Source organism: Neophocaena asiaeorientalis, unplaced genomic scaffold (genome assembly GCF_003031525.2).
Source record: "Neophocaena asiaeorientalis asiaeorientalis breed wild unplaced genomic scaffold, Neophocaena_asiaeorientalis_V1.1 scaffold629, whole genome shotgun sequence".
NCBI lineage: Eukaryota > Metazoa > Chordata > Mammalia > Artiodactyla > Phocoenidae > Neophocaena > Neophocaena asiaeorientalis.
The window spans coordinates 6,774,129-6,795,947 of record NW_020175468.1 but is presented as its reverse complement, the minus strand read 5'-3'; the positions used below and the strand labels follow the sequence as shown (position 1 = coordinate 6,795,947).

Sequence of the window (21,819 nt, the reverse complement as noted above, 5' to 3'; positions counted from 1 at the left end):
CCGGCCATGGTGCCCCCGGGGAGCAGGCTCGGGCCCTGAGCGCCTTCTCTGCGCTCAGAAGCCCTGCCCTGCACAAGGGGGGACGCAAGTTCTCTCCGGGGGACGTGGGGAGACTCGGTGAGATAGCCAGAGGGGGGGAAACAAGGCGGCCGCACTCCGGAAGCTGAGGGCACTGTGAGGACGGTTAGTCCGAAGGCTGGTAATGGGGGTCTCGGCGCAGAGCCCTGTGTCCCCCGGAAGGGCTGGGCCGCCTCTCTCAGGACTGAGGAGCAGAGGGTCATCCGGGTCTCTCAGTGCCACGGCTGCTCGTGTGCTTTGGGAGGGCGGGGAGGAGGGGCGGGATGGTGCTTCTGGTGCTAAACAGCGGTCTCCCTGGGCCTCCCGAACGCAGTCTCAAGGGACGCCTTCACCACGGCGCCGCCACAGCCAAAGCCGCCTCTCCGGGACCCTCGGAAAGACAGCTGAGTGTGTGCGCACGCACGAGCCTCGAGCCTCCTCTGTTTCCCGCCTTTTCTCAGGTTCGCGCAGTTCCCGCGGCCGCCTCTCCTCCCTGCGGGCGAGTGCACGGCTTGGAGCTAGTGCGCAGGCGCCGAGCACCCTACAGCCCCTCCCTTCCATTCTCGCAGGGAGGGACAGGGCAGAGAGGAGAACCCCAAGAAACGGAGTAATAGGAGAACTAGAAGACTGAGGGCAGGGGGAAAGGCGGGGCTTCCTCCTCCAAAGGCTCCCTGGCAGAGCCACGCCTCCTGCACTGCAGCCTGGCCTCGGCTTTGAATTGCCCGAGGACCTGGCCCGCTCCCCGCCCCAAGGCGGAAGATAAGTGGCACCCGGCTCACCTCTCGGCGGGCCGACCCGGTGCGTTCTAGACGATCCCTACGTGGGAAGGTGAGTGGGAAGACAAGGATGACAGCCAACACGTGACAACATCGGGGCTTCCTTGCTGGGGTGACCCCCATGGGACTCCCCACTAGTTCTGACCGAATAGGCTTTTAGCCGCCTCCAAGGCTGCATTTTTGTTGGTCGCGGGCCCTTTAATGAGTGAGAGGGGGCGGGGCCAGGTTGCGGGCCCTAGCGGTGGGGGGCGGGACCCGACTGTGGAGGGCGGCCCTCCTTGCTCAGGGGGCGGGACCCAGAGAGAAGCAAGTCCGAGATTGGGTGATGTGGGGGCCCGACGGTGGTACGTAGCGAGGATTGGCCCTCGGGGCGGTGACTGGCGGGTGGAATTGGCCCAGGCGGGTGGAATTGGCCCAGGCAGGTGGAATTGGCCCCGGGGCCCGGGCCGCGGAAAATTGATGGAGTCGGCCAGGGAAATGAGGTTCCCTGTGGCCGCTGGGGCTCCGGGCTCGAAGAAGGTTCAAGAGGGGTCCAAAAGTCAAAGGCGCGGGCGGTGGCGAAAAGGCAAAGCCAAAGGTGAGTGGGAGGAGGCCGGCAGGAGCCGGAAGGAACTTTAGACATCCTGTGGGAAACTGGGGACCGAGTGGACTGACCTCCTGCCACAAGAAGTGGGGGGGGCCCGTGGACTGGCTCATTGCTGCCCTGCGGGGCGGGGGTGCGGGGATAATCCACTGTGAGAAGCGTGTGATGTGAGAGGGAAATATCACCTCCAGCGTAAAAACTCTCCGACGCCCCAGTACCGTCTTGGGAGTAGAGTCCAGAATGTTAGTGTCCCGAACCAGGGTTCCTGCTCTAGCTCCGTACACGCTGTGTGACCGTGGCAGTTCTTGCCTTGTGATTTCAACGTGGGAGATGGTTCAAACGCCGATTTTCAGGTCTTTGACACTCTTGAGACGGTAATGGAGAAGAGATTTAGAAGCTGTGGTCCAAAGAGGAAGTTTAGGGGTGAGTCGGGTAGGAGGAAGGGGTGCCCTATAGTGGGGAATGCCTGGAGGAGGGGTTCAGTACAGCTCCAAACAGCCCTGTCCCACCATCCTTCATTCAGTCCACTAATCCATTTGTTGTCAGTCCACCTGCTTCAGCCTGGCTGCCCTAGGACCTAAATTCCTGACTCCTACTCCTAGGACTAAGGAGCCCTGGGTTCGCTTTGGACAGACTAAATTTCACTTGGGAGAAGGAAGTGCTGTCACCTGGGTTCCCTAGGGGGTCACATTATTTACAGATCTCAGCGGGCTGGAGAAACACTGACAGACCAACAGAACCTCAGGCAGAAGCATACATGAAGTCCTTGCTGGATTAGGAGTATGTGTCAATCCCAGTGAGGACCTATGGGAATTTCCTGAGCAGGAAAGAAACAGACATAGCCGCCGGGCCCAGAGACCCCCAGACTCATCATCCTCCCTGCCATAGACATCATCATTAGCCAAGCATAGAACTGGAGTTGGCTCCAGATGCACACAGGAAGGCTCAGACAGGCTCAGAGCTCAGACTCTCTTTACCCTGAGAGCCAGGGCGGAGGTGTTGAAGGGTTGGGAGTGTGTGACCAGATTTAAGTTTTAGAAAAATCCTCTGGCTGCTATGTGGAAAAGACATGGAGGGGGCAAAAACAGAGACACAGAAAGAGTTGTTACAGTCCTCTAGAGAAGGGGGCTAGTGGAGGTGGGAGAAGGGCCAGGTTCCAGTGCTTTCTAGGGGAGGCAGGGGGAACAGGACTTCATGATGGATTGGATGGGACTGGGAGGTGGCCATGCTGATGCCCTGGGTTCGAACTGGAGCAAATAGGAAGAGATGGGTACCACACACACACACACACACACACACACACACACACAAAAGATATACGTCCATACACATACAAACACATGGCCACACAATCTCACAGGCCAAGAGAAATAGAGACACAGAAACCGTCACAGGCTGAGCAACACAGATAGGCCATGACACATGCATACAAATGTGCTTGCAGACATACTGAGAAAAGAAAACACACAGACTAAGAAAAAATGTGGACACACTCACCCACAAACACAGACCGGGACCAATGCTAGGCATGACAGGAACCTACATATGTATGTACCTCCATGGGAACCTCAAAGACATACTCACACCTGCCCACCCAGAAAGCACAGAGCTGAGACATGACAGAAGGAGCACCACGGATACACACAGAAACACAGCAGAGAAGCTGTGGCATCCTTGCTGGCTCAGTGACCCTGGGCAGTATGTCACCTCTCTGCATCTCAGTTTTCTCATCTGCCGAAATGGGCCATGATGGTTCCTACCTCACGGGTGTGGAAAGGATGAAACAAGTTACCTCGCCTAAAGCACAGGAAGAGAGCTGGCACACAGCTGTCTTAGAGCAATGTCTGCTCTTCCATGCAGACACAGTCAGGGATCGAGCCACAGTCACTTACCCCTCGCCTGCATCTGCCCCCAGGCCTCTCCCCCTTCAGAAGGCCTTGCCCCTCCCAGGCCTCATACCTGGCCCTTCCTTGATCTTCCCCCACTTACTTCCCTACCACCCTTTTCTCTTCCCTGCTCAGTCCCCAGGGATCAAAATCCAGGCCGGGTCCAGTTGTCCTGTGACCATTTAGGGCAAAGGGCTAGTGCCCAGGCAGCAGGACCCTCACCCTTCCCTCTGCCCCAGTCCTCACCCAAGGCCCTGATGGCCTGCCCCTGCCCCAGTGCTCTCTGCCTCAGATTCTTGGCAAACCTCTATCAAACTCAGCATCCCACCCTCCCTGCTCCATCCGGCCCAGCCCCCAGGGAGCCGCCTGGAACAAGGCAAAGGGCAGCGCCTGGGATCCAGCCTCTTCCTCACTGCTTTGTGCAGTTTACTTCTTCTGTCCAGGTCTCCTGTGCCCTCATGTTCGATAAGGAGCCCTACCCCATAGACAGGAAGTAAATGACAGCTGCTTTATAAAATGGGAAACCGCAGCCATGCAATGAATACCACGCTAGCCCTGTGCCGGGCACGCGCAAGGGCTGGGGGCACGGCAGTGAACAAAACAAAGTCCCTGCCCACAGGAAGCCTGTAATCTATTGTCAGACACAGAAAGCAAACAGCACAAGCAGTAAATTGTACAGTATGTTAGATGGAAAAATGACCCGATACACATCTCAGTGAGGCTGAGTGAGAACCACAAAGCAAACCACGAGCAGAAATGCCACCGTGGGGTCCTGCTTACAAAGATCATTTCCGGCCCTCAGTGGGCAGGATGGCCAAGCGCAGTTTCCAGATGAGGAGACCAAGCTCATCTAGGATCACCTGGCCAGCGGCTTAGGCCGGTGTTCTGTTGTCACAGCCACCAAGCTCAGAGCTGCCTCCAGAGGCCTCTGTCTGTCCATCCGTTTGTGCGTCCTGGGGAGGGGTGGGCCTGTCCCAAACTCCCATCCAGGCCCTCCTGCCCCCACTGTTACTCTTCCCTTTCCTTCCTTCTTCAAATATTTGCTGAGCACCTGCTATGTGCTAGGCCCCATTATGGACCCTGGGGCCATCCCATGCCCCCATGGGCATGATATCCCAGGCAGAGTGACAGGGGAGGATTCATCTACAGCCAAGCACATGACACTGAGGCCTCTCATTTGCACAGGCCTCTTCCAAGGGCCTGTACCTAATATCATACTTGTGGTTTTCTATTCTTTTTCCTAAAGAGCCCCACCTCCACTTGTAAAAGCGTCACAGCTCCATGAAGCCTGGTTCTGCCCCTGGGGGACACAAACAACAAACATGGAAACAAATAAATGGAAAACTGCAAATATGTAAAATTCTAGGAAGAACAACTTAAAGATGATGGCAGAAAGCCATGGTAGGGGGTGCATCTTAGATGGGGGGGAGCCCTCCTGGAGGAGGTGAGAAGCTGAGTCCTGAGGGTGAGAAAGAGCTGGCCAGGCAAGGAGCACGTGGCATAACGGAGGTGAAGTGCGTCTGAGCTTCAGTTTCCCATGTGTGAGGTGGGAATGACAGTCACAGCAGGAAGGGTAAGTGGCAGGTACAGGGTGCCCAGTGTGGGAACACCACACGGCAGGACCTGCAGCTTGGGCCCCCTGGCTGAGCTTGGCACTGCCCTTAATTGGCTGTTGTCCTCCTGGGAGGGACAGGCAAGGCTGGCTGCCCTCTCTCTCCCCACCAGCTGGGGCCAGCTGTGCCACGGCCAGTCTGGGGGCAGGAGCTGCAATCAATCATGGTGCTTCTGCTCCCTGAATCCACCCTGGGGAGAAGGAGGGCAGCCAGGCTGGGTGAGAGGGCACACTTTGTTCAGGACCAGGGTGAGACTTCTGGGTCTAAGGGAGGAGGGGACAGGGGACCTGCACGCCTCAGTTTCTAACTGTTGAGGGGACTAGGGGTCTGGACTCCTGGGACTGAGGGAGGAGGGTCTTGGTGGCCCAAATTCCAGGGTTCAAAGCCAGAGGAGGCTGGGCAGTGACTGGGAGTTGGGCCCCAGGCTCTGTTTACAGCACTGGGTTCTCACTGTCCTTTCTGGGTGGGAGGTGGAGCTGGCGGCCACACCCTGGGCAGGCTGGGCCCCTCCCCGGGATTATCACCCCAGGCTGCAACTGGCACAAGCGGCAGTCAGCAGCAGTCCCAGCCCTGGGGAGCTCTGAAGAGGCCTGGGAGGGGTGAGTTCACTGCCAGCTGACAGACAGGAGTGACCACTGCCAAAACCCAGGGCCTAGAGGGGAAAAGAGACACCTTTTTCTGGGGGATCGGGGGACCCTCGACTTGGGAGTCAGGCAAGGTGCTGGATGGGCTTCAGGAGGGAAGAGTATCTGAAGCAAAGGGCAGCATCCCCACCGAGGGGCGCATGAACAGCTTGTCCAGGACCTGGGTGACAGGACGGGGATGCCGACGGGAAGATTAACCGGGGACCCTGAAGTGTGGGGAGTCAGGCCTAGTCCAGGGAAAGTTTTTGAGAGCCAGAGCTAGAGGCCCAGTCTCCAGAGCCCTGGGACGGAGACCAGCAAAAGTAACGGCTCTGGCCCCAGAGGTTTGGGTCTGACTTCTGCTCTGCTGCTTTCAAGGAAACTTTCATCTCCTTACTTAATACCTCTGAGCCTCAAGTTTCCTCTCGTAAGATGGGAATGCTCCTAATAACAGTTGAAACATGAACCGAGGCGGTCTGGGCCTCAGAGGGTTAGTGAGAACCTAAAGGAGCAAACAGAGAAAGCTCTTAGCACAGAGTCTGACTCAGAGTGAGTTCAAGGTTAATGGCAGGGATGAATACCATCCTAGGCAGGGAGCGGGGCTGGCCCGTGCAAGCTAAGCCAGGCCTGAAGGCCAGGGACCCAGCTGGGGGAGGAGTGGAACCAAGGTTTGGGGACCCCCAGAGAAGACTGGAGGGGATTCCACAGCCAGACTGGAGGGACCAGTAGGGGGCAGGAGTGACCCCTCAGTTGTACGTAAGGCTAGAAATATGAACTCCTGGGTTCAGGAAGAGAATTGGGCTTGGGTCCAGGGTCCTGGGACACCACCAGGTGGGTGGGAATCGGTGGGTTGAGGGCTGAACTCTCCCAAATATTGCAGAAGGCAAGGGCCTGTGGGCGACCCCTGGGACCTGAGAAGGAGGTAGGATGGGGGCTTGAACTCCTGGTCCTGAGAGAGGGGACCGACGGGGGGTCCAGACTGCTCAGAACCTAGAGGGAGTCCTGGGTCCCGGGAGAGTGAATGGAGACAGATGCCTGAACTTGGGTCCCCAGAAGGGAGAAAGGGTTACATAGACTCCTGGGCTGTAGGACAGATGCTGGAGCTAAGGAATCAATCAGTGTCCCAAATGAGAGAGGACAGGGACTCCTGGGCCCTGAAGAAGAGGGTTCTGGGGCCTGGACTCCTGCGTCTTAGGAAGGTGGGGACTGAGGGACCAAACTTGCCTCTTGAGCAGGGAGAGAGTGGGTACCTGGACTCATGGGTCCCAAGGAAGGAAGGAACTGGAGCCCTAGACTCCATCCTTCGGTCTGAAGGAGGGGCTGTGGTCTGACGTGAGTCTGTGGGAGAAGGGGGTAGAGCCTGGACTCCTGGACGCCAGGCTCCAGCTGGTCCAGCCCTGCCTTAACGTGCCTCCCGACCTGCCCGCAGCCTCACGGCTCTCGCACAGCATGGACCTGCGTACAGTGACACAGTCGCTGGTGACCCTGGCAGAGGACAACATGGCCTTCTTCTCCAGCCAGGGCCCTGGGGAGACAGCACGGCGGCTGTCAGGCGTCTTTGCAGGTGTTCGGGAACAGGCACTGGGGCTGGAGCCAACCCTGGGCCGCCTGCTGAGCGTGGCACACCTCTTTGACCTGGACGCAGAGACGCCGGCCAACGGGTACCGCAGCCTGGTGCACACAGCCCGCTGCTGCCTGGTGCACCTGCTGCACAAATCCCACTACGTGGCCTCTAACCGCCGCAGCATCTTCTTCCGTACCAGCCACAACCTGGCCGAACTCGAGGCCTACCTGACCGCTCTCACCCAGCTCCGTGCTCTGGCCTACTACGCTCAGCACCTGCTGGCCACCAACCAGCCCGGGAGGCTCTTCTTCGAGGGCGATGAGAGGGTCATTGCCGACTTCCTGCATGAGTACATCACTCTGCACAAGGGCTGCTTCTACGGCCGCTGCCTGGGCTTCCAGGTGAGCCCCCTGCCCTGCCCCTCTGGGCCCATGGTGAAGGCACATGGTGGGCCCCAACCAGGCTCAGTAGCATAGTAGAGGAACCACAATGGTCTGTGTTACTAGATTCAGCAAACAGCAGATGCAGGAAGGGGAAGCTGTCTGGGACTCAGGCAGCACTGCACGAAGGGTCTCAAACTTGTGGCCCTTTGGCCGAATCTACCGTGGAGGAAATCTTTAACTTCCATGGCCTCTTGCACCAGGATCTCCACTGCTCCCTATCGTCCTACACTCAGGAGATTCATTCACTCTTTTACGTGACCTGTCTGGCCCCTGAATGAATTGGAGACCCTCTAGGAGAGTAGCCAGTACTGTTCTCAAGGCCAGTTTGTAAGAGCACGTCCCACTTAGTCATCCCCACCGGAGGCCTGGCAGGCAGGGAGGAAGGGTGCCAGCCCCATTTTACAGAGGTTCAAGGGGAGGGGCCCCAAGCTTCTCAACTGGACCCAGGTCAGCCTGGGCATATCGACTCACCTAAGGCACAGTAGAATCCAGATGTTTCGGTTTCAGGGAGAGCCAGGGAGCATATCCAAGTTGGTGACAGTGAGGAAGACCTGGCTGTGGCCCCTCTCCTCCCTGAACCAGGGCCCTGACCCCCAGCTGCAGGCCTTCTCCTATCCTCTGCCCACCCCAAACCACCCTCAGGGAGACACAGCTCATCTCAGAACTGACAGGGAAGCAGCCCTGAGGCCTTTGGACTCACAGGAAGAGTATTTTGGGGACTCAGAATTGGGAAGCACTTGGGGCACCAGGCTCAGAGCCAAGGCCCAACTTGCCCCCATCTGCGGTCAGTGCTGTGTCCACAGTCCCTAGCCACATCTGGGAACCCCAACAGGAGTATCTGGAGCTGTGTAACCCTGTACCCCTTCAGACCCTCTCTGGGCCTCCCCCACCCTCAGTGTAGCTGAGCTTGGCAGACTCTCAGCCTCTTCCCACCGTACCCCACCTTTCTCTGCTTCCATGCAGGGCAGCCTGTCCTCACCAATCCAGCCTGGGCTTTCCTGGGAACTTCCCCTCGCCTAAGCTGAACCCACAAATATTGATCAGCCCAGCTGGGCCAGCCTGCTCCTCCCTGTGTCCCGGCTGTCCCCTCGAAGCTCGGGAGTGAGAACCCAGGGTCACCTGAGCCCGGCTGTGCTCTCTGGCCCACTGGGCCCCCGGCCAGGGGCAGGGCCATGCCTGACAGCTACTCTCTGAGGGCCCAGCTGTGCCATGTTGCAGGACAGCCTCCCCCTGTAAAATGCCAGCCCCAGGGGGCAGAGGCCCTCTCTGTCTAGGTCTTGTTCAGCGCCTGTTCCAGCCCAGTGCCTAGCACACAGTAGGACCCAGGCCAGTATTTGCTGAAGGAACAGAAGAACCCTGCTGGCCCCTTGCCCAGCCTCCTGTGGCTTTCTTTTTCTCTTTATTGTCTTTTCTTAGCTGCCTGGCTCCTCTCAGATGCTGGGTCTCCCCATTTGACTCTTTCTGCCTCAGGATCTCGGGCCCTGTCTCTGACCTTTCCCATTTCTGTCTCCCTGCTGCCTCTTAACTGGTCCCCGCTGCCTGCGTCACCTCATCTCTGTCCTCGCTGAGTTTCGGGGATCCCTGCATCATCCTCCTCCCAGCTCACCACCCTCTATGGCTCCATCCACATCTAGAACAAGTCCAAATCCTCAGGCCCCACGTGAGCCCCCTTTGCTTCTCTGATCTCAGCCCCTGCGCCTCTCCCCCGGCTCACTCTGCTCCCGCCACACCCACCGTCACACCAGCACAGGGCCACCTCAAGCGCTTTGCACGTGTCCTGCCCCCTGCAGGGAACAGCCTTCCCTCGCTTCATTCCCACCCCTCCTCAAGTCCCCTCCTGGAGACCCGTATGAGGAGTCAGACCCCTAATCATCACTCTGTCCCCTCCACCTACCGTCTTTTCAAACATCGATCGTTACTTCACATTATATGGCATGCCTTTATTTGAGTATTGTCTGTCTTTTCGACAACATCAGCTCCGTGAAGGTGCCTAGAGCAGTGCCTGGCACGTAGCCAGAGCTCACTAAATGTTTGCTGAATGACCACATCTACCCCCCATGTCTCTGCCCCACCCCACTCCTGCCCGCCCCGGTCCCTGACTTGGAGGCATGTCTCCACAGTTCACGCCCGCCATCCGGCCGTTCCTGCAGACCGTCTCCATCGGGCTGGTGTCCTTCGGGGAGCACTACAAACGCAACGAGATGGGCCTGAGTGAGTCCCTGCAGGGACCTACCTGCAGCCTCCCCTCCACTCTTGTCCTTCCTCCGCACCGCTGCCCCGGCAAGGCTGCCAGGGGCTCCCTGACACCCCTCCTGACCCCCAGGTGTGACAGCCAGCTCCCTCTTCACCGGTGGCCGCTTTGCCATTGACCCAGAGCTGCGTGGGGCCGAGTTTGAGCGGATCGTACAGAACCTGGACGTGCACTTCTGGAAAACCTTCTGGAATATCACAGAGATCCAGGTGCTATCGGTGAGCATGGGGCCCGGTGAGGGCCCCAACCTGGTGCATGATGGGGAAACTGAGGCCCAGAGACACTCCCGGGCCTCTGCAGTGTTCCAGGTCCAGGGATAGCACGGGAGGAAAAAGACTGGGGGTCGGAGGGGAGGTGGGAGAGGAACCCCTGCCAGCGGCCCCTCCCAGCGCCCCTTCTGTTCCCTCCCACCAGTCTCTAGCAAACATGGCATCGGCCACCGTGAGGGTAAGCCGCCTGCTCAGCCTGCCACCCATCACCTTTGAAATGCCGCTGACTGCTGACCCCAAGGTCATGATCACCATCTCACCCCCGCTGGCCCACACAGGCCCCGGGCCCGTCCTCGTCAGGCTCATCTCCTATGACCTGCGTGAAGGACAGGTAGGGTCCCTGCCTCAGCCAGGACAGGTACAGAGCTGAGGAGCGTGGAAGCACCTTCCCCAAATGTCCTCCCACCTCTCGCTGCCCACACTGCCCCGACTCCTGTCTCTGAGCACACACCCTCGGTGGGGTGAGGCCCAGGAAGACCACACCAGCCTGACCCACTTCCTCGTTCCTCACCCCCAGGACAGTGAGGAGCTCAGCAGCCTGGGGAGGTCCGAGGGCCCCAGGAGCTTGGAGCTGCGGTCCCGCCCCCAGCAGGCACCCCGTTCAAGGTGCCTGGTAGTGCACATCCATGGCGGCGGCTTCGTGGCCCAGACCTCCAAATCCCATGAGCCTTATCTCAAGAGCTGGGCCCAGGAGCTGGGCGCCCCCATCCTCTCCATCGACTACTCCCTGGCCCCCGAGGCCCCCTTCCCCCGGGCGCTGGAGGAGTGCTTCTACGCCTACTGCTGGGCCGTCAAGCACTGTGCCCTCCTTGGTGAGCCTGAGCCCCTCACTGCCACCAGCTCCCCGAGCCCGCCCCAGCCTCCTGCAGGGGGAACGGTCCACTAGTTGCTCAGGCCTCAGTCTTGCATGCCCCGCCTCCCCTTCCATCTCCTGCCACCCGGCCCTCTGCCGCCTGTTCACCCCGCCTGTCCCCCGCCCACTCCCCCAGCTCTGCCCCAGTGCTCCCACCTTCCCTCTCAACCACTTCCTCCTTCTGCCTCCTACTTCCGCCCACTCTAGCCCTGACACGCTCTCCCCCACCTCCCCATGGCCTCCTCCTGTTTGTCTACCCACTGCTGTCCTGTGCTGGCAGCCACCTGGCCTCACTCCAGCCCATTCTCCCAGCTCCTCCGACCTCCCACTCCCCACAGCTTGGGAAGCACAGGATGAGGCCGTGCCTCAGGGCACAGGGCCCGTGGCCCTTGTGTGCAGTCAGCCTGAACCCTGGCTTCCATCTGCTGGCCTCGATGCCCCTCCCTCCTGAAACGTGCCCTTGGTCTCCCTTTTCCACCACCCTCCCTCCTTGCTTCTGACCTCCAGCCTCCCAAGCTTCCCAGAGCTTCCTGATCTCCAGGCCTCTCCATGTCCCAAGGCTGCCTTATCCTCTGACCACTATCCCCCAAATGGGTCCAAATCCCTGCCGTAGTTTACCAGTGTCTAAAATTGCAATTGGCTAGACCCTGGGGTTGGGCCCCCGACACCCGACCTCTGAGAGCCCAGTGCTCTTGGCCCAGAGCTCCAGTTCCTCCCTGCCAGGCTTGACCAAGCCCCCTCCAAACCAGGCTCAACAGGTGAGCGGATATGCCTCGCAGGAGACAGCGCAGGCGGGAATCTCTGCTTCACCGTGTCCCTTCGGGCAGCGGCCTATGGGGTGCGGGTGCCAGATGGCATCATGGCAGCCTACCCGGCCACAATGCTGCAGGCTACCGCCTCTCCTTCCCGCCTTCTGAGCCTCATGGACCCCCTGCTGCCCCTCAGCATGCTCTCCAAGTGTGTCAATGCCTATGCTGGTTAGTCCCACACCCACTCGACTGGGGCCCTGCGGGTGCTTGGATACCTGGGTCCTTTGGGGTCAGAGACTAGAGCCCTGTCTCGTTGGGTATGAAGGAGAGGGAATCTGAGACTCCTTGTTCCTGCTGAAGCCATCAGATATTCTGGGTCCCTGGGGGCACAGATGCCTGAGGTTCTGGGTGTTCAGACTGGGCCCAGAAAGAGAAGAGACCAACTCAGCCCCCCACGTACACTCCCAGGTGGGGAGACCGAGGACCACTGTGACTCGGACCAGAAGGCGCTGGGCATGGTGGGGCTGGTGCAGCGGGACACAGCCCTGCTCTTCCGAGACCTCCGCCTGGGTGCCTCCTCGTGGCTCAACTCCTTTCTGGAGCTGAGCGGGCAGAAGTCCCACCCGAACTCGGTGCCCATAGCAGGTGAGTGACGCCCTTTCCTCACACACCCATCCAGCGTGGCCAGGAGGGACAGCCTGGCACACCAGAAGTCCTGGGGAAGGCAAGAGGCTGTGCCCTGGGCCCTCAGGGAAGCAGCGATCACATTCCTGGCTCTGCCCCATATCTGTGCCAAGTCCCTACCACAAAGCCTTGATTATCCACGACAGCCCACATCTTACAAATTCCAGGACTCTGGTCCCCCGGGTCAACTCAGAATCCCAGGAACTGTAAGATTTAGCTTTCTAAACAGCCTCTCTCAGAAAGGCACCCTGGGGAATGACTCAGAAGACCTGCCGAGTGTCCTGATTTTCAGTCCCAAGAACCCCACCCAAATCCCTTGGGCCCTCGGTGAGAGTCCAGACCTCCTAGATTCTTTCCAGACTTTTAACAGAAGTGCTTGGGGATATACCCCCTCCAGGGGCTGGCCCTGGCGTGGGGAGATCAGCAGATTGGACAGACCTCAGGAAGTGGAGGAGATTCCCAGCCCTGGGTGGGTAGCAGGACCCTCAGGCAGCCAAAAATCACTTCCATCCAGGGATCCATTTTTCCCCACCATTTCCTGGATTTTAAAGCACAACCAATTCAAATCACTTTCAATAGTATTTTCTGGGTAATAGAAATTGCATGTTCAAAAGTAGATACATTAAAAAAAAAAAAAAAAAAGATACAGTTCCCACAGAATTCCCTGGTGGTCCAGTGGATAGGACTCTGCACTTTCACAGCCGAGGGCGCAGGTTCAATCCCTGGTTGGGGAAGTACGATCCCGCAAGCCACGGCCAAAAAAAAAGTAGATACAGTTCCTGTTATTCAGAAAAACATTCCAATTGAATGTGCTTTATTTTAAATTCAGTTTTTAATACTAGGATATTCCAGGGGCTTCCCTGGTGGCGCAGTGGTTGAGAGTCCGCCTGCCGATGCAGGGGACACGGGTTCATGACCCGGTCCGGGAAGATCCCACATGCTGCGGAGCAGCTGGGCCCGTGAGCCATGGCCGCTGAGCCTGTGCGTCCAGAGCCTGTGCTCCGCAACAGGAGAGGCCACAGCAGTGAGAGGCCCACGTACCACAAAAAAAAAAAAAAAAAAAAAAAAAAAATACTAGGATATTCCGATGGTTGCAAGTAAATATACCCAAAAACAAAAGAGATTTTGAATTTTAGGCACATGGACCATTGGGCATAGGCGGTTTCCTTGTAGGAGAAAAGTGACAAGAGCAAACCCTAGAGGCGCACACGCCAGTCTAGCTCCCTACTGTACCAGGTACTGGCTGGTTGCTGGCTGACATGGGCAGGTCACGGTATCTGTGAGCCTTGCTTTGCTCCTCTGTGAAATGGGTACAAGAAGAATACCTGCCTCACAAGGTTGTTGTAAGGACTGCATACACCTGTTTGTGCCAAGCACCCAGCACAATACCTGGCACACAGTAGGTGCTCCTTGAAGATGCTGGTCCTCTGCTGCCCTATGACTCTAGTCAACAGTTCTGTTCCAGTGACCCTCTGGGGCACAGGGCACCTATGCAGTTATTCTCATATCATCTTGCGTTTTGCCTTTATGGATTTATAAAAGCAAGTGGAAAAAAACCCTGAAAAATGTAAGGTCCTGGCCCTAGTGGCAAGCAGCATGAATCTGATAAAATCAGTGGAGCTGAGGCCGAGGCGGCCATACCAGGCAGGCCTGAAGCGCACCTTTAGCATCATCTGGGCACTTGCTTTTCTGGTCATTCAAAAGGAATAGATGGGGAATTCCCTGGGGATCCAGTGGTTAAGACTCCACACTCCCAATGCAGGGGGCATGGGTTTGATCCCTGGTCTGGGAACTAAGATCCCGCATGCCACCCAGCGTGGCCAAAAAACAAAAACGAAACAAAGGGAAGAGATGAAGTGAAGAACACGAAGGCACTTGGGGGAGCATATCTACGTGGCTAAAGATGTGGGATCTCTAGGAACCTGGTATGTCCTCAAGATTCTTTTTAGCTCCCTGTGAATCCTTTCAAGCCACGTGGGCCTGCTCGCTACTCCACTTTGATCCATTCATACCCTCTGTCTCAAGTGACAATAAAAAGTTGACTGGGCCTCGTGCTGGGGCCAGGGAGGCAGCTGGAACAGGGCACCTGGTAATAAAACATAAATATTGATATATTATGACCTCCCAGGGGTAGCACTACCTAATCCCAAATCTTATTATCCCACTGAGTTCTCATCACCTCCTATGAGGTAAGGGCTATTTTTATCCCCTTTGTACAGAGAAGGAAACAGGTTCCCAGAAGTAAACACCCCTCTATTGGCACACAGCTCCACCTCCAAGACCTGTGACTCCTTCCACCTCCCTCTTGGAGTTGCAGCCTGGGGCACCCTGGAGTTCCCCGCGCATCCCCAGGGAAGGAGTCTGGGGGAACACTCTAGGCCTCCACAGCCCTAGGGTGCAACTCCTCCACCGGCCACTGCTCTGCCCATCATCTTCCCGGCCAGCCAACCATACACACAGCCAACAGAGCCAGGATTATCTGTGTCCCTGGCTGGCCCCCTAACCCTGCTCCTCTCGCAGAGCCAATGCGGTGCAGTGTGTCTGAAACAGCACTGGCCCAGCCTGAGAGCCCACTGGGAACGGACTCCCTCAAGGGCCTGACGCTGCATGACCCGAGCCTAAGGCGCAGCTCTGAGACACCGGACACCCCGGAGCTGTCACTGTCAGCGGAGGCACGTGGCCACTCCACACCCTCAGCCGTCAACTGCTTACTTCGGCCTGAGGATGCATCTGAAGAATCGGAGGCCGGGGATAAGCTGAGCACCAAGGAGAGAGTGTATGCTGCCTTCCCTGAGGGCTTCCACCCCAGGCGCTCCAGCCACGATGCCAAACAGGTGACCCTCTACTCGTCGCCCATCCTCAAGAATCCCTTCATGTCACCGCTGCTGGCACCTGACAGCATGCTGCAGACCCTGCCACCTGTGCACATCGTGGTGAGTGCCAGACAGGGAAGGTGGAGCTGGCAAGGAGCGGGGAGGGCGGGGCACTGGTGCACCTGGGGAAGGGAGCCCCCAGGGCGGGGGGAGAGAGGGCGGGAATGGAGGAAGCCTGCCTAAGCCTGACTGAAGAGGAGGGAAGGCCCGGAAACAGGTAGACTAAGGGAGTCTTGTTGAGTACCTGGGGCAGGCGCTGGGCTTGGAGATTCGGGGAAGGGGAAGAGAGGGTGGGTCTCTGGGGGAAGGGAGAAGCTAGGCAGAGGCCAGTTAAACTCATTCTCCGACTCTCCGCCCCCCTCCCCATGTCTCCTGCCTCTATCCACCCACATGGCCACGTATTTCCCCGCGTTCATCTACCCTGCCCCTGTGCCCCACCCCCGCCGTCCCGCAGGCGTGCGCGCTGGACCCCCTGCTGGACGACTCAGTCATGTTCGCGCGGCGGCTACGCAGCCTGCGCCAGCCCGTGACGCTGCGCGTGGTGGAGGACCTGCCGCACGGCTTCCTGAGCCTGGCGGCGCTGTGCCAGGAGACGCGGCAGGCCGCGGCGCTGTGTGTGGAGCGCATCCGCCTCGTCCTCAATCCGCCGGGCCCGCCGGTCTGAGCCGTGGGACGGAGCCAGGCCACGCGGGGAGAGGGGGGCTGCCGCGGGCTACACTAAAGGCCTCTTGTACCCATCTTCGCAGGGTTCCGCAGTGAATGCGCCTCGGAAAGGGCGGCGGGGACCCCTGCCGCGGCTCCGGGCCCATCCGGCCCCTCCCTCGGGCCGGGCGGAAGGGGGCGGTCTGTGCCTTAAATCGAGGGTGCGGCAAGGGGGGGCGGGGCAAGGGCCCTCGACAGCTAACACCCTGGCCTGCGGGAGGGGGACGCCCAGAAAGCAGTCTCCGAGACAGCTGGACCTGCACTCCACCACTGCCTTCTGCTGCCGCGACCGCCGCAGGGGCGGAGCCTGACCCTACTTTGCAGGACGGTTTGCTTTGTTTGCTTTTTGTAAATAAAAGTAATTAGTTTGCCCTCACGCAAATAGAGTGGGGGGGGGTGTCGCCCACCAGGGGGCAGCATCGGAAACCGAGACACTTGGCACCGGAGAGCAGAAGGCTGGGGGCCCAAGGTCTGGGTCCTGAGGAAGGAGGGGTCTCCGGGCCTGGATTCTCTAGTGAGGAAGGACAGGGCCGCTCCCTACTAACACAGACCCACCTCCCCCTCAGACCTAATTCAGGTACAGTGCCACAGGACTCTGGCTTCTCAGCTACTCCTCTCTACAGACCCAACCCCAGCATACACCAGGAAAAGAAAACCCGAACTCCGTAGAGAACTGGGGCAAAGCTAACAGGAAACCAGAAACAAACTGGTCACCCAAAATACTGGAACCCAAGCTCTGCCCAGCTGTGACAGTCACTCAGTCCCTCACCCTTTGTAGGCCCTAGGTTTGGAGCAGAGATTTCCATCCAGGGCCAGCCTTCAAGAAATTTCCAACCCTGGACTCAGGGAGGGTGTGGGAAGAGACCCAGACACAGGCTGTCACAGGCCCCGTAGGCTCCATCTGTGGTAGTCAGGTAGTCCTTCACAGAGGAAGTGATCCAAGGATGAGCAAAAGTTTGCTAAGAAGAAGAAACACGCAACGTCGTGGGAGCCAACAGGCAGAGGTCAAGGCTTCTGCCTGGCCAGAAGTTCAGGTGCAAAGTGGGGAGCGGTCAGCAGCAGATCGTGAAGGGCCTGGAGTGCAATTTGGACTATAAATGAAGGGCCCTGGGAGCCACAGAAGGGCTTTGAGCAGGGGAGGGACAGGATCAGCGCAGGCACTGAAAGAGCCTAGTGGGAAACTGGGGAACGGACTGAAAAGGGCAAGACTAGAGCCCGGAAAGCAAAAGAGGAGGCTGGGGACAGGGAAGACAAGCCCTGAGCTGGGGCAGAGGCCATGAAGGTAGGGAGTAGAAGTAGGGGCAGAACAGATCTCAGAGCCATAACTGAGGTTGGGTAAGTGGGACTTATTGAGGGTGGAGCAGAGGTCACAGGGAGGCAAAGGGAGGAAGGGGACACAGGTCTGGACAGTGAGACTCTTTACTGGGAGGAGACTCAGGTGTGTGAGGTGGGTGGGGTACTGAGGGTTGTTTTGCACACAGATCAAAAGGTCTTCATGGGGCGTCCCTGGCGGCGCAGTGGCTGAGAGTCCGCCTGCCGATGCAGGGGACGCGGGTTCGTGCCCCGGTCCGGGAGGATCCCACATGCCGCGGAGCGGCTGGGCCCGTGAGCCATGGCCGCTGAGCCTGCGCGTCCGGAGCCTGTGCTCCGCAATGGGAGAGGCCCGCGTACCGCAAAAAAAAAAAAAAAAAAAAAAAAGGTCTTCATGAACACAAACAGGCTCCGGGACATAGAGAAGAGACTTGTGGTTGCCAAGGGGGAAGAGATTGGGGTGGGATGGAGTGGGAGGTTGGGGTTAGCAGATGTAAGCTATTATATATGGAATGGATAAACAAGGTCCTACTATATAGCACAGAGAACTATGTTCAGTATCCTACGGTAAACCGTAATGGAGACAACCCAGGGGTACATCAAGGAGGCAGGGGGAGTCAGGAGAGGGAGGTTCCCTCCTCTGAAACCTTTCCTGACCCACTAAACCCAAAAAAGACTCTCTTGGACTCCCCTGCCTCTGCCCACCCCTGCATATCAATATGTGGGTCTGTCCTCCCATCTGACCAGGCCTCCTTGAGGACACAGCCCAGGCCTGATTCATCTTGGTTACCACCATGGCCCAGCACGAGGCTTAGCACATTGGAAGCCTCAGGAAATGTTTAAGTAATGGGTGGCTGAGTGTGTGAATGAACGGGTGCGAGTGAGTGGCTACGTGAGGAAATCAATGAGTGAGGCACTTAATGAGGGCAGGAAGGACTGAACGCATGCGTGAGCAGGACGGGTAGGGGCAGACGAGAATCAAGTTTAGGGTGGGAGGAAGGGAATGGATGGATGAATCTCTTAGATTGTGCATCCAGCTCCCCGCTCCGCCTCAAGCCTCACCAAGGCTCACCGTTTCCCGTCCGAGCTATGTCCAGAACCCCAATACTGGGTGTTCTGTGAAGGGTTTACCAGGACAGCCTCGCAGAACGTGTCCACTCAAGAGCCGCTCCAGCGTCTAAGAAGCAGACCCCAACACCAACCGGCGAAGGCCCGGCCTCCTGACACGGTGGCAAGACAGGCGGGGAGACTCGTCTATCGCTGTCAGACTCGAGCTGTGGGTCTCGCCTACTAGGGAACTCGCCCTGCCCTGAGTGGCCCAGGGAGTTAGGAGGCGGAGTGTCTATTGGCTGGAAGATAGTGACTGACGTCGTGGGTAGCTTATCACAGCTCGACTGCCGAGGGGCGCTCGCGTGTCAGACACGCCTCTAGAAAGACAGAAATGGGAGGCAGCTGAGGGCGTGGGCGACTGCAGAAGGACAAGGAACGAGGTTTCCGGCTGCGCGAAGCCGGGCTGTTCGACGGACTGATCCTGTCCTGAGGGAGGATGAGAGAGTCCGGATTCCTTGGTCCTGAGGGAGGAGGAACGGAGGAGCCTAGACTTCTGAGTCTTGAGGGAGGAAGAGGCTGAGCGTCCGGATTCCTGCATCTTGAGGGAGGGAGGAGCTGGGAACCTGAACGGTCATGCTCTAGGGACGGGGATTCCTGGATCCCAAGAGTCACTGGCCTGACCAAGGAAGACAGATTTGGGGTTCGGGATTTTATGTGGCTCTGTATTGTACTGGAGCCAGGCCTTGTCCCCAGGCCAGAGTTCTGGGTGCTGAGGTGGGGCTTGGAGTAGAGATGAAGAGGAAAAGGCTTAGGGGAAGCTCTGGCCTCGATAATGCCCTTTCCTCATCCCTGAAAGGGAACCCAGGGGCGGGTGCTGTGTGCAGAAGGAACCCAAAGCAGGAGGAGACTTGAGACTCTTGTGGAAACAAAGAGAAAAGCATACATACCAAATGAGAGATTAAAATGCTGAAAACAATAAAAATAATAGGGAATTCCCCAGTGGCACAGTGGTTGAGAATCCGCCTGCCAATGCAGGGGCATGGGTTCAAGCCCTGGTCTGGGAAGATCCCACATGCCTCGGAGCAACTAAGCCAGTGCACCACAACTACTGAGCCAGTGCTCTGGAGCCCGGGAGCCACAACTACTGAGCCCGCATGCCTAGAGCCCCATGCTCCGCAACAAAAGAAGCCACTGCAATGAGAAGCCCGGGCACCACAACAAAGAGTAGCCTGGGGCAGCCAAAGCTTTCTTGGTGGGTCTCTAGGTCTCTCTACTTTCCTTCAGGCCTTGAACCAATGCCTGCCAGAGATCCTGGCACATTGCAGGGGCTCAGCAAATGCTTACGGAATGGACGGACAAACATCCACATCTCTCTGTGCAGCTCTTGCTCTGTCCGCATGTGTCCTCACAACACCTGCTCGGTGTGATCTTGCATTTATACCCACACAAGCAGAGAATCCACACACGGCATGTGCAATTACCTACAAAGACACACATAGGCACACAATCGTGGAGTCACTCGCACTGACAACACACAGAAATATCCCTTTCCTCATGCAAAACAGACACCCCAGTTATGCAGTTATATGCCCAGCCATAGACAGGCCATTCATCTAATCCCTACTAGGTCCATGAGCAAAGACTTGGTTTTATTCACTACTGTATCTCCAGCAACTAGAACATCATCATCATCCCCATAAACAGAAAAATGTTTCCCATGGTCCAGGTGCAATTCTTTACATGGATTAACTCGTTTAATCCTCTCAGCAACTCTATTCCCAGCAACCCATCTTGTAGATGGAAAAATTGAAGTCCACAGAAATTTAGTGGTTTGCCCAGGGTTTCATAGTCATTCAGAGGCCATCAAGATTTGAACTAAGTTTTTCTGGCTCTGGAGTCCAGCATACAAAGCAACCACTCAAAAAATAATTCCTGCCTTAATCTAGTCAGAATCAGGGAACTTTCACAACTGAGACCACACCCAAACACAGATGCACAGTAGGGAGAATCACAGGAGGGCAATACAGACGCGCAAATAGAAAAGACCTCCTCACGTGTCACACCACAGAACACAGGAACACGCAAAGAGAGGCACATCGTGACAAACCCCACACAGATGCACAGCACCCAGAGAAGCACAGCACCCAGAGAAGCACACACCAACGAGACAGATATATCTCTATACAACACACCCAAACCCAGACACGGTGACGCATCCAGAGCTCTGAGTCCCTACTGTTCCGCTCCCAGCCCCATTGGGCTGGCCCTGGAGGATGCAGCAGGCTTACAATGGGAAGGGGGCCCCTTCACTTGCCTGCTCAGCCAGACTGGTTCCGCCAGTGCCATAGATGGCAACACCCGCCTTGTGAAACCCACGTTGGGCAACTGTATCCTGACCTGGCCTGGACACCTGAATTCTGGGGAGAAAGGGGCTGGAAGCCTGGACTCCTGGGTTCTGAGGGTGTAGGGGCTGGGTACCTCATTCATGGATTCTAGGGGAGGAGAGGAGTGGGAGTGGGACCTGGACTCTGAGGAGGGATTCCTGGGTTCTGGGAAAAGACCCAGGGACTTGGATTCCCCTCTTTGAAGGTAAGTTTCCAGATTTAGCAAATAAAAATACTGGACACCAAGTTAAAATGGAATTTCAGACAAACAGCAAATACTTTTTAAGTATAAGTATGTTCCATACAATACTTGGGACATACTTACACTAAAAAAGTATTTGTTGTTTATCTGAAATTCTAATTGAACTGGACATCCTGCATTTTTAAATTTTTATTTATTTACTTTTTGCGGTACGTGGGCCTCTCACTGTTGTGGCCTCTCCCGTTGCGGAGCACAGGCTCCAGACGCGCAGGCTCAGTGGCCATGGCTCACGGACACAGCCGCTCCGCGGCATGTGGGATCTTCCCAGACTGGGGCACGAACCCGTGTCCCCTGCATCGGCAGGTGGACTCTCAACCACTGCGCCACCAGGGAAGCCCGACATCCTGCATTTTATCTGGCAACCCTGTTTGAGGGGGATGCAGGCCAGAAGCCTGGAGACGCTGCCATGCTCACTCCTCAGCCCCCAGCTCTCCTCTTCCTGCCACTTCCCTCCTCCTCACCCCCAAGCAGGCCACCTCACAGCTTTCCCAGTCCTGATTTCCTCAAGTACATGAGTTTCTGTATCTATCTAATTGGGGGCCCCAGGCTGTGTCAGAGTTGGGAGAGGAAACTTGAGGACAACTCATGTTGTTGTCTTGGGAGCCCTAGGGTCTGACCCTGAGTCACCTGCAGCCCATGGTCTGGACAGCTGGGGGATGGGGCTCTGTGGCTGCCTCCATGGGGTAAGCCTCAGGATGGGGAGAGATGCTGAGAGAGGACGCAGAGGCTCCAGGATAAGGACACTGAGACACAGAGCTCGGGAAGAGAGACTCAGAGATGAGGAGACAGAGAACCAGGAGAAATTTGGAAACAGATCTGCAGAGATGAGGAAAGAAGGAAAGGAGAGATTCAGAGCCAGAGAGACAAAGATGCAGAGACGGGGGTG

At 57.4% G+C, this 21,819-nt stretch overlaps 1 protein-coding gene across 2 annotated transcripts; it reads left to right on the top strand.

Moving 5' to 3' along the window:
• Positions 1–624: 624 nt before the first annotated feature.
• On the top strand, positions 625–16,297 carry LIPE (lipase E, hormone sensitive type). Of its 2 annotated transcripts, none has more exons than XM_024768330.1 (10): positions 625–885; positions 6,968–7,503; positions 9,666–9,756; positions 9,869–10,014; positions 10,211–10,396; positions 10,583–10,877; positions 11,668–11,895; positions 12,136–12,312; positions 14,872–15,284; positions 15,679–16,297. In XM_024768330.1, the coding sequence occupies exons 2-10, from the start codon at positions 6,988–6,990 to the stop codon at positions 15,886–15,888; spliced, it is 2,262 nt and encodes a 753-aa protein (XP_024624098.1). In that variant the 5' UTR covers positions 625–885; positions 6,968–6,987; the 3' UTR covers positions 15,889–16,297. The 2 variants fall into 2 exon arrangements, with proteins under 2 accessions (XP_024624098.1, XP_024624097.1); XM_024768329.1 differs by lacking the exon at positions 625–885 and adding an exon at positions 1,219–1,410.
• Positions 16,298–21,819: the final 5,522 nt, after the last annotated feature.

What these genes read in the sequence shown, in the direction of transcription:
- LIPE (XM_024768329.1), top strand. Translation starts at nt 1,293, where the DNA reads ATGGAGTCGGCCAGGGAAATGAGGTTCCCTGTGGCCGCTGGGGCTCCG. An exon ending in GAACTCGGTGCCCATAGCAG is followed by an intron (nt 12,313 to 14,871) that starts GTGAGTGACGCC and finishes CTCCTCTCGCAG; the next exon opens with AGCCAATGCGGTGCAGTGTG. An exon ending in TGCCACCTGTGCACATCGTG is followed by an intron (nt 15,285 to 15,678) that starts GTGAGTGCCAGA and finishes GCCGTCCCGCAG; the next exon opens with GCGTGCGCGCTGGACCCCCT.